This window comes from Anguilla anguilla, chromosome 4, assembly GCF_013347855.1.
Source record: "Anguilla anguilla isolate fAngAng1 chromosome 4, fAngAng1.pri, whole genome shotgun sequence".
NCBI classification, from domain to species: domain Eukaryota; kingdom Metazoa; phylum Chordata; class Actinopteri; order Anguilliformes; family Anguillidae; genus Anguilla; species Anguilla anguilla.
In genome coordinates this window covers 15030089-15043950 of record NC_049204.1, presented here as the reverse complement: position 1 = coordinate 15043950, position 13862 = coordinate 15030089, and the positions used below count along the sequence as shown (strand labels likewise).

The window sequence follows — 13862 nt, the reverse complement described above, 5'->3', positions numbered from 1 at the left end:
GGCACCGCGGTCCTTCCTGGGGCCTTGGGCGATGCCAGCTGTGCAGACCGCGCCGCTTCCCCCGTCCTCAATTACGGGGAGATTACCAGCAGCTCCCGGCCCGGGTGGCAGCGACAATAAATCTGCAGCAGCTGATCATGTTTAATTCAGCACGCTAATGCCACGGAGCTGGGCCCATTAAAACGCATGCGAAGGGGACAGGCACAAGCTGACACAAGCAAACGTAAGCAAAAATGATATGCTGAGGTGGACAGAGATAGAGAGAAAAACAGACAGATGGAGAGATACATCAGATCACAGCACCCCCATTTATATTCATACAATGGTGAGATTATTTTTCACTGGCAAGTGAAGGGTGCAGAACATGCCAGTCATTTATCACAGTACAACATCTATACTTTTTCCTAAAACTATAGGAAGTGCTAACGCTGAACAATTTGGTATTGTAATATAATGGTATATCGTATTCCAATAAACATAGCTTCACAAGCCTTTAACGGATTCCCTCATTGGTCTCATCAAATAGATCCATAGATCTCTACTCTCTCTTTTCGCCTTCCTCAATTGCCTCTTCAAGTGTAGTCCAGGGTGAGCAGCATGCATTAGCCTGCACGCTCGTCTCGTCTGTCTCAAGTCCCAGAAGGGGCTTGACAACATGGGCCAACATTTAACGAGTCTGACTCTCTCCAGCTCCCATCAAGGAGAACAGCCAACCATATCATCTCCTGCTTCCTGTTTCGCTCCACTTTTCTCAAACACTTAAAGCAGTTCTGAAACTGTGACCATCCTTTTTTTCTTGTCTCTCATTCAACCACTATCCCCCCCCCCCCCCCCCCAACTTGACATGTGATGGCAATAAATAATTCATGAGGTCCAAACGAAGAAGGGGGTGTGGTCACTTTAGAAGTCAATAGGAAAATTGGAGCAGGGTGTGCTGCTAAATAATACAAGCCAAATCCACAGAGACATAAAATAAACCCTCATCCTGCTGCCCTCTGTAAGGGGGGAGAAATGGGAAGGTTCTTAGTAGGGGTGGGACTGTTTACTCGAGTAAACAAGCACTCACTAGCAGATTTTTAAATGTTTCATGTGCAACAAAATTTGAATGACCACATTCTCTTCAGATGGTAAGATGAAAAAACGGGGCCAAATTACATGAAATACTTTAGGAAATGCTAGGTAACATTGCTTTGGAATAGAGCTTGTTTAATTTGTGTGAGCCAATATTGCTTTTTGTGACGACTCATTTCCGTATCTATACTTTAAATGGCAGACCCAGATTTTGCAGGGTTTATTTAATGACTTAAATAGACAGCTTAAGACAGTGTTTGGTCAACAGGAGTATGGTGGGTTGACGTCAGGCTGTTTTCTTGGTTTACCACTGCATAAGAGCCCCCCAGATCACACTGCAGCATATGTAATAGTGTTGGTCTTTGGCTCTTTGGTAAGAATATCTGAAGAGTACAAGTGGTTTGGCTACACTGTGCCCTGTGCAGGTTCATGTGGTATAACGGTAACACAACAACATGATACAGCTGCCGATTCCAACTGGTGGAAGTTTTTTTTTTTTCACAAAATGATGCCAAAAAGAATCTTTAATAAGAGCCTCATGAGATCTCTCATTCATTGTCAGGATACACCATGATGAGCTGTGACATTACCAAACAAATCCTTGGAGACTCTAAATGGACTCAACTGAAGCACTAAGCATTGAAATCACTTGAAGTGACAAAGGAGAGAATGAATCAGAAGAGTCAGGTAAAGTTTAATGCCAGTCTTTCACAAGTAAGCAATTCCATTGGTCTGTACTGTATCTTGCAATGCATGATGGCACAATGGCTCCAGCCAGCACTAAATCAGGCTGGTTTAACTGTCATTTTGCCACTACCTTTAAATCTCTGATGATTACTTCTGAAAGTATTATAGTCAACTAAATGCAGATTTGCATTGGATTTTGAAATACTTGGATCGAATTTGCTATTGAACCCAAAATAAAGCAACTGTATAACATTTTAAAATCACATGCTAAGCATGAAACAAGAGTGCTGTCAAGCAAAATTATTTTGTTCATGCAGAAATAAAAACATCCACATTTTTAAAGCCCTCAAATGAAAGGGTTGTCTGCTATGACATTATTCCTTGATCTCTAGCAACAGAGTTATGAGATTGTCAAGTATGTCATGCATATCATTAGAAAGGTGTGCCTCTCTCTCTGAAAGAGATATAACTAATTTGGACATGTCATAGCTAGGTCTATTGCAAGATTTATCATCATTATTAATTTTATTTCATATTCGGATATAATAGGTTCACAAGAATAAGTAAAGGTAAGATCAAAACTTTTGAAGATTTCTTTGCAAGCTCATTTTGGTAAAGCCTTTTTAAAAAATGATCTTTTGACTGCTAAAGCTATGAAAATGTTTTGTGTTTGATAGCGTGTGTACAGTATGTGTATAGCCTAATGATTTCCAGAGCTCTGCAAAAATGTCAGTATTTATAACTTTAATAACAGTGGACATGTGCAATATCTGAATAATACAATAAGCTTGCATTGTTTACACTAAGGATCCATGCACTGTAAATTACTTTAACAAAAAGCACAATCACAAGCATTTTATCGACATGTACAGATAATTGGCCACAGGAGACAGGTAAATTTCTCTGTTAGCTTGAATTTGCATTTGTTCCAAAATAAGTGCAAGAGGAGGAATTGCTGCCAAAATTACAGATTAAGGGCTCTTCTTTGGTCATTTGGGGGATATTTCAGCCAAACTGTGCAAGTGGAGCCAAGGTTGTGTCGACAAAATGAGGGAACATGTCCAAAACATTCAGTCCATCACTTAAAACATGCAATGACTTCTGTCAACCCTGACATTTCAGGTGTTATCATCACTATGAAACCAAAAAAATCCAAAAACAATATTGGCCTACAAAAAGAGGAAATTAAAACCATTTATATTCATTTTGCTGCAATGAATGCATTCAATAAAAAATCTGACAATTGTTTCATTTTCTCCTCATAATCATGCTAAAACAACAAGTAATTTAGTATTCTACTTTAGATCTTTAGATCTTCCTACTTTGATAAAACCATATAATATATAATAGCAAAATGTCTCCACTCAAACATTTGTTCTATGAAGTCATACTGCTACATAATGTTTAATAAAGATACTGAAATATAAAAAGTTGATCCATATCATGCAGCCCCAAGTAGCAGCGAGATTCTGGTGTATGTTTGAAACAGCATTAACAACAACAATAGCATGTACAGCTGTGTGTAACTGTTCCATTACTTCATGTGCATCACCTGCAGGGCGCGTTATACCTGTCCCACTCCTCTTTGCCTTTTTTGTCAGTGGCCATGACAGTTTTAATATGCCTACCCAACACTATCTATGGTCCGCTGCTTTGTAACATAATCTATGGTGAGTTTTCTTATTGGGAAACTCAGTAAATACAGAATTGTTTCAACATCTACATTTGAAATGTTGTTCGCCATGGTTTTGATTTGATCCAGAATCCAAGGTAAAATGCTTTGTTGAGTGAGTATAATTTTGTATTTGAAATTTGTATGTGGCTGCTGTTCTTTGTCTCTAAACATCATATACTTAATTTAGGGAACTGGTTGTTCTTCACACAGTAAACTCTGCTGATAATTGACAGAGATATCAAGGTGGAGTGTGTGTAGGAGAATGAGGATAACTTTAAGATAACTGTGACAATGACTACATAATGCCATGCAGAAAGGCTTATTTAAATCTCAGACAATCTCTTTTTACACTCACCATTGGTACATCATTTCTCGTTTGCATACTATCATGCCCTTCTCTATTTTGGTAAAAATGGGTTTATTCAGTACAGTAATTCAAGAAAACGTTCATAAAGAGAGAATATAGACAAATAACCTTCAGTGTTTCGACAATTCATCCATAAGCATAGCATGGAAATCAACATTTAGTGTCTGAATAACTGCAATTCCTGTCCTGTCTGGGTGGAAATAAATTCAGGAGAAGAGATATTCCTGTTTTGCCTTTAATTCAGACAAGGAAACGTTTTAAAGCAGTTGTATCATAAAATGTCCCATCCTCTAGAGGAGCTGCTGAAAATGAGTAAGGTCAATTCACAAATGACACATGTTCTTCACTGCTGATTTTTCTATTCAGAGGTGTTCATTCTGCATTGTAGTCTGCACATGCATTAGACATACAAACATGGATCCTGAACAGGCATTTTTTCAGTACAGCCATCCCCCAAAGGGATTTGAACACACAACCTGCTGCATTAATGTACTGGGTGGACTCATGTTACGAGGGATTCTGGCTGCTGAATAATTCATCTAGATTGTTAACCCAGGGACATTCCCACACATGCTTTGTTTCTAGGTACAGGGAGATTAAAGATTAATCAGATAATTGTAGATGGTGCTGTTTGCACTTCAATTCAGGGGTGGGGCTGTAGGGATATGGATGACCAGTCAGAAAACCTGTTCTAAAGGTTCTCCATCAACCTTTCATAGCACACATGCACGCACACACACTCACACACATGCACGCATGCACACACGCACGCAGGCAGGCACACACACACACACACACACACACACACCTATTAAGACATTTCCACTGAGACCCAAGAGATTATACTGTTTGCTGTTGAACCAGTGAATATTCAGTAGTTTCACTACAAGATTCACTTAGTTTTCTCATATGTTCTGAAAAGAATGTTCTCTTGCCAGTCTCTTGATACAGAGAGTGTGAAAGAGGAGAGAGAGCAATGGAGAGAGAGAGGGGGAGGGGAGAGAGAGAGAGAGAGAGAGAGAGAGAAAGATTAGATTAGAGTACAATTTAATTAACTAATAAAAGGCTACCTGACAGGGAAGGTTGGACTGTCCAAGAAAATATAACGCACGCACACTTGGCTCTGTTTTAACAGTGGCTTCTTTAAAGCCAGACAATCAATGCTGCTGCACCACACCTCCAGAACACCAAGGATTATGCAGTGTTTTGCTGCTCCAAGACCTTACTGCGGCAAAAAAAAGGCAGCGGAGGGGTCATTTGTTCCAGGAAACTCCTAAAATTTCCTATAATTTTGATAATTGCCGCATCGTAACATTGCAGTTTTAATGTCTGTCATTAATGGAGGGGGAGGAAAGGAGATCTATTTAAAAAAAGATTAAGAGCAAGGACAAAGTTTAATGCTTGTGGCTTTTATGCACTGCAGAATCTTTTTTTATGATTGTACTTAATTTAGAGCGAGGGCCCGGGTGGAGAAGGCTCCCCCCCGCCCCCCCGCACTGTTCCCGCCGGCACCCTTTACACATCTTTAACAATGATATATCAACGCGCACGGCACAGAGGGCGAACGCAAAGGACACAGGGAAAAAAAAATACCTGCGCCACGGAACTTCAGGGCTGGGATATGACAGGGGAGCCTGGCTCCTCGGCTGGTGACTGTAAATAAACTGGAGTGTGCTAATGTGTTATTTATTTTTGTATGAACAACAGGCATGCCCCCAGAGGCTCTTAACGTACCATAGCATACTTGCAGCATTGCTTTCACGTTGTCACACTTTACTGTTTCGCGTTTTATATTATCTGAATCTATAATGGTAACAAGTGTGTGACTGCTGTCTCTTAAACAGTTTTCTCTTGTGGCTTATAAAACTTTAATCTTTTGCAAAACTGTTCCAAAACTTCACTTCAAGTCCTTGAAGGTTGTATTAAATGTGCTGTTTTAATTGTACCGATACTAAACTAATTGTTTTTGTCTATGACATACAATAAAAAAATCCCATGCTTAGATCAGCCAACAGTCGTGGATGAAATGCCACCGTGAGAGTATGACTCATTGGACATCCAAGGCTACTGCACTGTTGTATGCTAGTATATTGACTTTTGTATTTATCGTCACACTGTGATAAGGGCTATGTTGGTATGTAATCTAAACACTATCATTCTACCATTCAGACTGTGAACTTAGATGCCTCTGTAATCTAATCATGACCTTTCCAGGACATCAATACTTAAAAACACCATTGAAAGGGGCAAATGAAAAGTGTATTTCTTTCCAGTTAATTTGCCTCTTTCCAGTCGCAGTCAACATCATTTTCTGTTAAGATAGTTCAGACTATGTTTCCATATAACACTGCAATCACTTAGGAGATGTTCTCATCCAGAACGGCTTACAGAAATGGAGAACATCAATGTTACTCTCAAGAATATAAAAATGTTAAATCACCAACACACCGAGGAGCATTTATAATCAATCAAGTGTAGTTAACTGAAAAAACTATTGGTTCTGTATAGTAACAAATGTAAATTCCACAATACAGATAATCTACTTTTACACAGCTATACCAATAACATTATTCCGAAAGAACATCCAGAAAGAAAGAAAGATTATAGAACAGATAATGTACCAAAAAACAAATGATCCAAGCTTCCCTTGTGCGAAACAGTAGGGCTGAAGTCTGAAATATTTAGCAGACATGTTGACCTTTAGAGCTAATTCATTCGCAGAAAGAGATAAAACTCCACCAGTTGCTTGAATAGATCAAAGGAATTACTGAATAAATAGTTTACTTTGACCTGGCTGCTGACTCTGTGAAAGTCAAGTTTCTTCTATCATTTGGCAAAACAAGGACATTCTTCTCCTTTACTCAGAGTTCCAAAGTGACCCATTAAACATCTAACTGGGGAAGAACAGTTTTATTTCCTCCTCTTTGCAATGAATCCAATCCCACCTTTGTTGTGTCTAACCTATCCCAAGCCATATAATGAATATGTCACTCTGGGCAGCCATTTTGTGTTCTCTTGTCAGGCCAAGGATTATATTGATGAAGAAGACCTGCCTGTTTGTGTGTGTGTGTGCACGTGTGCGTGTGTGCTGGGCAGGAATTAAGAAACCTGAAAATTTTCTGCATTTACTTTACTGTAGTTCAAGTGTGTAGAAACAAGAGTTGCCTTTTGCCGTTGAGTAATGGCTGACCCACCTTGATGTATCAGCATTAGCTGCCATTGAAATCACAAGTTGCACCATGAACTGCTGCAAAATATTCATTCTTCAGTGTCATACAAGCAGATGCATCATTCTCTTTTACCCTCCATAAATGTCACTCCACTGATATTAGAATACTATAATGGCTGAGAACTGTAGTAGTACAGTAGTAAATTGTTTCCATCATTGACTGATGACTTGAACAGTAATTGGCCTCTCTCTCCCTAACTTTGACAGCTATATAGCAATAGGTAATACATGATATAGTTTTGGTTCCACAACTGACTTACATATCAGAGTGACACAAGTACATAGAACATTCTTAGACACCCAATGCCAATGCGTTGCATTAATTATCTGCAATTGAATGCTTTAATTATCAATCACAATATTATTCTAGACCCTCTGAATTCACTAGGAAAGGAGAAGCAAATGGCACAATTGGCCCCTTACTTTGGATGAGCAAACTGGTCAACAAGGGACACTTTCTCCACCAGGTCCCCGGCAATAGTCCTCACAAGGTCATAGAAGTCATTCTCCGTGTAGCCTTCAGCCGGAAGCCAGAAGGATATGTCATTTATCAAGGGAGGGTATTTGCTCAGTTGCTGGAGAGGGGACAGAGATTGAGTGAGGAAGAGAGAGCCAAGAAGAAGATTGAAGAAGAAGAAAAAAGTGATGAAGAATAGCAAGAACAGAACAAAGAAAGATAAGTAAACAAATGTATTTTTTTTGTTAAAAACAATTTGACTACACAAATTTGATAATGAGGTCTCTGGGTCAAAACAGAATGGACAATTAGAGGACATTACTATACATGAAAACATTGGGCTGAATCCATGAACTATACAAATAAAACAAAAACTACAGTAGAGGTCAAATCAGTCTGTTTGTTAATGGAAAACTAATTTTACTTTTCTGAATCTGGCTCTGATTTATTTTACTTCACTAGTGTGAAAAGCACTAACCGTTAGAACTCTGCTGGGAGATTACATTCTGTGACATACTTTTTCCTACCCAATTTTTACTGAAGTTCAGGCCCTGACAGTCCGTTAATTACATGGGCCAAAAAAAAAAAACCTAAAGAGAAGCAAAAGGCTTAAGAAATAAAACCATGGCATTCAAATAAAAATACATTATTGGGTAGAATAATTAACAGGAAAGGGCCACACACCACAAAAGACCTGCCTGTATGCCATTAGATCACAACATTAATTTTTGCAGTTTTGCTGGAAAGTTATTTGGACCATTAAAAGGAGTGATTCAGTTTTTTGCTGCCGGTACTTAGTGCAGTGGGATACAATGTTCTGGTCCTTTCACTTCTTTAGTTTTGTGACAATGACATCTTTATTTCTGAAAACCAAAGCAGAAGGGACAGAATTGAATAATTCCTTAGTCGTCAAATGATGTTCACAATAAAATGTAAAATTGGAAAACGTCATGAAGCGACAGTACCTTTAACAAATATCATTATCTTATGCTTAACCAAACCAAATAAGAATCAAGTGACATTAAACTAAACCACTCCCAGAACCATTTCAAGTTTCGCTGAGTGGCACTTCTTAACTTCCAAGGAACAGTCCCTGAGGGACCAACAGATCGATACCAGCAATTCAGGGCAGTGCACTCCTAGTGGGTCTCTATATGCTGTTGTTTGCTTCAGATTTCTAATCTTCCTGACAATTTTCCAGATGTAGGATCAACTACCCTAAGTGATACACCCCCAAACCACCCCCACCTCTACCCTCTGCCCCCCAAGGTGTGAAAACCCCTAATGATATTGTACAGTCCATGTGGCCCAAGTCAAGTGACAACATACCGGTGCACAGAACTAAAGAATGGAGGAAGTCTAAATCATTGATTGGTTTAGTTTCATTTGACATCGACTAATGGAAGTTGGGACAGTGTAGGCTGTTTTAGAATGCATCACTCAAGCCAGAGTAAAATGTAGCAGTCCACTGCAGAAAGTGTTCTTTTGGGGTGCACCTGAAGCGCTGGAGTCTTCACAGTAGGAGGTAATTTAAAATATAGAGAGCATGCTGGGTGACTTGTCTTCAGACGCTATTCTAATTGCTCCCTTGGTGCCAACATCTCTTCCCCCATTTGCAGAACAGGTGGAGTAGACTCTCCTAACTTCACGAGGAGTCCATCCAGCAACAGCTGTCACAGATGGCCATGTTGTCTTTATTAATTAGTCTGCCAATCCAAAGACGTTCATTGGTGAGATGAACAACACCTCCTTGGTAATTCTACTGCCAACAGGACTCCACCCATGTAAGGTGAAAGATGCTCCTTAAGCCATAAAATCTGGCTACCACAGTTGATGCAAGATGCAAGACCAGAGCCATTCTGTTATTGAGCTTCTTTTTTTCCCATTGTTTTCTCCCAGCACGTAAAGGGCAACATATAGCAAGGCTCTCTCAAAAGGGTGGATCTATACATCACCAGTGGTGCCAAGGAGTTGAAGGCAACATTAGTACAAGGTATGAAAAATGAAATGCCTATTTTTCAATCTCTAAGGAAGCCGTGCAATAGTAGTGGACAGTTTCTATTGGCAAATCCATCTTCACAAACTATAATGCAATATTTTGATTATGGAACACTGTTACCAATGCCTTTCCCCCAGTCCCATAATGCCATATTGTGATAAAGAAAAAGTATGACAGCATCTTTTGTTTTTTTGTATTATTGCAATGTCTTAATATTATTTTTTAGTGAGAGCACTTTTCACAAAAATAAAGTAACAGTATATCTGAACAAAAAACATGTTCAGCGTAAAAAAAAGCCAAGTTACACACATACAATCATCTACTAACATTGAAAACATTTCTTAATGTTTTCATAACATGTCATTTCTTTTTTACCATATGCTAAGTGTGTATGCTATAAGTAACTGATAATATAATAATGCACATAAATTTATTAACCATAAGATAATTAAATCTAGTGAGAGACATGCGTACACATACATACATGCAAATACACATATGTTGAAGCTCAAAGAAACATATAGGTGTGGGTTCAGTTAATTTTCCTTTACCATGAATAACAAATAAATGAAATGAAATGTTGGCCATATTTTTTAATTGATTATGGTAAGTGTTTTTAATGGGTTAGTGTATACACGATAGAACTGTTGGAATGTCAGTAGATGTACTATAGGTCCAGCTAACATTAATGTGAAAGTAGCCTAGTTAAAAAATATTTTACACTAAAAACACCACAGCGGTCAATTTGACAGAATCCAGTGGTCAGGAAATACATATGGCTCCCCCTTCAAGACTTTTCCTTAAAGTATGTTTTGGACATTCTGATATAATTTGAATATCAAAATTGCATAAGGAAATAAAGTTATAAACAATTACCTAAATGGACATGAACGGTGAAAATGTCTGTTATTTATCTCAGCTGTATGCTTGATCATTTTGATCACTGCATGTAACATTCTTGTGAAACGGCTCCAATAGTACCCAGCTGCAGGCCTGCAAAACAAGCCCCAGGCAGGGTGAACCCAGCTATAGCAGACTGAGGTCTTAGGGCCAACCTTATAGTCCATACTTCTTATACTTCAATAGTTCCATGCCACATCATGGAAAAATCACATATTGTTTCCACATTCTGAGAGAACCTTATGATGAATTCTTTATTTGGAGGGGGTAAACTACCACAGTTCTAATCTCGATTTATGTTTTTTAGGGAGAGCAATGTAACAGGCTTGGAAGAAGCCAGCCCCGGTCAGCCTCGGTGTGCAGGTGGAGTCAAGGGCGTTCCACAACCGGAGGCCAGCAAACCCTGGGAGGCAGATAATTCACAGTGCAGGACCCCCAGGAGCTCTGAGCCTCTCACTGCTGATCATGAGCTCCAGATGTACAATCTATCATGGCAACAGAGAGCAAATAGGAACACGCCAACTGAACAATGGGATTTTCCAAAGGCCGTTATTCTGAGGTTACCAAAAAGTTTTTGAGAAGATGATACGATTGCTTCCAAGATTAATGCAAGTAGATTTCCAAAATATCTCATGTCTCATTTCAGTTAAAACTATGTTCCAACAGACTATTTTTGTAGCCCACCTGAGACATGCAATTAAGAAAAGAAACACAAATCACTTGACAGGCTTTGGAGTCAGTAATAATGAATAAGCGTAATTTTAGGCCAAGCTGATTCTGTTAATTAGTTGGTTCTTTCCGCTACTCAGTTCCCCCACCCACCCCATCCCCATACCCCTTCCCCTCAAAAGAAGCAACACACACCTTTCAATCACATCATTTCCCTGGGGAGCCCGCTGAAACCTGCCACCAGTCTTGTTCTTTTATTCGGGGTACGGCACAAACATAGGGGCAGCCCAGAGCACTGACCCCAGTCACACTTCATTAAGGACCGAGTGGGGGTAGGAGCCAGGGGGATGCGAGCCGTTTCTCCACGGGAGCTCCGCCCCTGGACGGGGACCGCAAGATTACACGGGGAGTGGTGGAGAGGGAACTAAATAACGAAAACAAGGACACGAGAGGCAACGGAATGAGGACAGCTGTTCCCGCCAGCCATGGTAAATTGAAGGTGGGGAGGAGGGTTAGGGGCTGAGGAATGATGGGAACTGCGGGACCGGTGGGTGATAACTCACTGACTTACTGCAACAAGATCGCTGCCATACAGTTATGGGGTTTTGTTTTCATTACTTCCTCCCAGCATATAAATGACAACATATAACACGGCTCTCCCAAAAGGGTGAACCTATATGTCAGGAGTTGAGCCTTGGAGTTGAATACGACATTTGTACATCACAAAATCACGTTACAAAAAAAGGAAATAATCCTTTCAAATCTCTCAGGAAGCCATGTAATGATACTGTGGTGTACAGTGGCTCTTGGCACATCTATTCGGTCTCCGAACGCTCCATATCCTAATATTCTCATTATGGAATAGTGTTACCAGGGCTATTTTCATCCAACCCCATAATGCACTACTCTGATTAAGGGAAAGAATTAAATGCATTTTAACATATACAAAATTCAGACAGTTAACCAATGGAAACCAGTGCTGTGTTTCCACTTCTTGGTCACCACCTATAATATCAACTTTTAATGTGAACGAAAGCTCCTTTGCAACAATCTCCCCTTGCTACATCCTTTCAAACCCCCTAGGCTACAGGGAGTTATATTTGAACAATCCTGTCGAAAGACAAATAATCACTTCCTAAAACCAAATACAGAGCTGCTGAGGATGACAATCGTGGAAAAAGTGAGCCGGACAATGATCAGAACAAAAGTTTCCAGTGTCTTCCGGGACAGAGACAGGCTTGTCCTTGACGTTCCATCAAGGTTTATTGCGTAGGCATGAGTGGTGAGACTGACTCCAAATGCAAAATGCGGGGGAGGGGGTGGTAGCAGGGGAGTAGAGATTCCCTTGTAAACCTTGATCAAAGCCTGATCTAATTCATGATCCCCTGCGGTAACAAAGAGGCTGTCTGGCCACCCTGGCAGCAGAACGCCTACAGGATCTTAACTACTGTGAGTTCCCCTTTCTTACTGTGCCATTTACAGTGCCATATTTTTACCATGAGTGTCTTTGTCTCTGTTTGACATTCAATAGCATCTTTTTTTTACCTTTCTTATAATATTTTAGTGCACTCTGTACACAAGTACTGACTAGTACAGAGTACGAGTCTTTCCGAGACCATGGGATTGTGGGCCGCGGTGGGGCCGAGCTGCGGGCGTGGCGGATATTTATACTCTGATAAACAGGAGCTGAGGAAAACGCATTAAAATGAATATGAGGGGCATAATAATAGCTGCTCTCCCTCCGCTCGGCTGAGGTGATTAGTAAAACAAGCGCCGATCCGACCCGCCGCAGAGGGAAGAGGAGGAGGGAAAGGGAGGGTGATTGACGCTCAATCCTTTTTTTCCCCCCTTGAAGACGAGGCGGTGAAAGGGATCTTCTGCAAGACTGAAGAGATGATGGGCAGAAGAAAAAGAACAAGGGCGAGACGAAGACACGGGAAGAGATGATGGGTTTAAATAAGCTGTAATGTGCCGAGAAGCAGGGTGGGCTGGGGGGAGGGGGGGAGGGGGGTGAGGCAGCCACACATCTCAGCAGTTTACCTCCCGCATCCATCATCCGAGGAGGGGGCAAGTACCCGGCAGCACAGGCTGCAGACACGCCACCCGCATGTCTAATCGGCACATTGACAGGAGCGAATACAAGGCAGGGTAATCCTCCGCCATGCGCCACTGCACCAATACATTTCAGACACAGTCCTACAGCGGTAAGAACACTCTTACAGTGGCAAGAGCAGTTCATTGCTTATTAATTAAAATAACCAGTAATTAATAAATTAATTGATTAATCATTTGGGTAGTCAAAATGGGTCATGTGTTAAACAGCTGAAAAAATCTGGACATGCATTATATGACCAAAAGTATCTGGGCACCCCTTGGTCTGGGGCTGTTTTTCATGGTTTGGGCTAGGCCCCTTAGTTCCAGTGAAGGCAAATCTTAATGCAATGCCATTTGAGACGATTCTGGGCTTCCAACTTTGGCTCAACAGTTTGGGGAAGGCCCTTTCTTGTTTCAGCATGAGAAAGCCCTTGGGCGGGGAGGGGGTGGTTCATATAGAAATGGTTTTGTCGAGATCGGTGTGGAAGAACTTGACTGGCCTGCACACCATACGCACTGCAGTGTGAGCATGACTAAGCATTCCACATAGGGTAGAAACAGTAGAAAAGCATAAAAAAGTTTATATTTTGGATCTAAGTCAAAAATTCATGAGAGGATAACCTTGATATTAGATTGCATCCTGTGCAAGCACCATGCTCTATACACTTTGTTTTACTGTACCCTGGCCATACACTTCCTTGTATACAGTTTCAC

General features: G+C 40.5%; 1 protein-coding gene and 1 long non-coding RNA gene across 4 annotated transcripts in view; one reads left to right on the top strand and one right to left on the bottom strand.

Annotated features, from left to right (window-relative positions):
- The window catches only part of LOC118225576 (phenylalanine--tRNA ligase, mitochondrial-like), a 108295-nt gene that overhangs the window by 33101 nt on the left and 61332 nt on the right, over positions 1–13862 (bottom strand). For all 3 annotated transcript variants that reach the window (XM_035414147.1, XM_035414146.1, XM_035414145.1), the window contains one exon: positions 7453–7604. In XM_035414147.1, coding sequence (XP_035270038.1) covers positions 7453–7604 — 152 coding nt within the window. The remainder of the gene's footprint in view (positions 1–7452; positions 7605–13862) is intronic.
- On the top strand, positions 9140–10850 carry LOC118225580. The gene is made up of 3 exons (XR_004764848.1): positions 9140–9275; positions 9386–9479; positions 10693–10850. It is a non-coding gene; the product is annotated as an uncharacterized LOC118225580 (long non-coding RNA).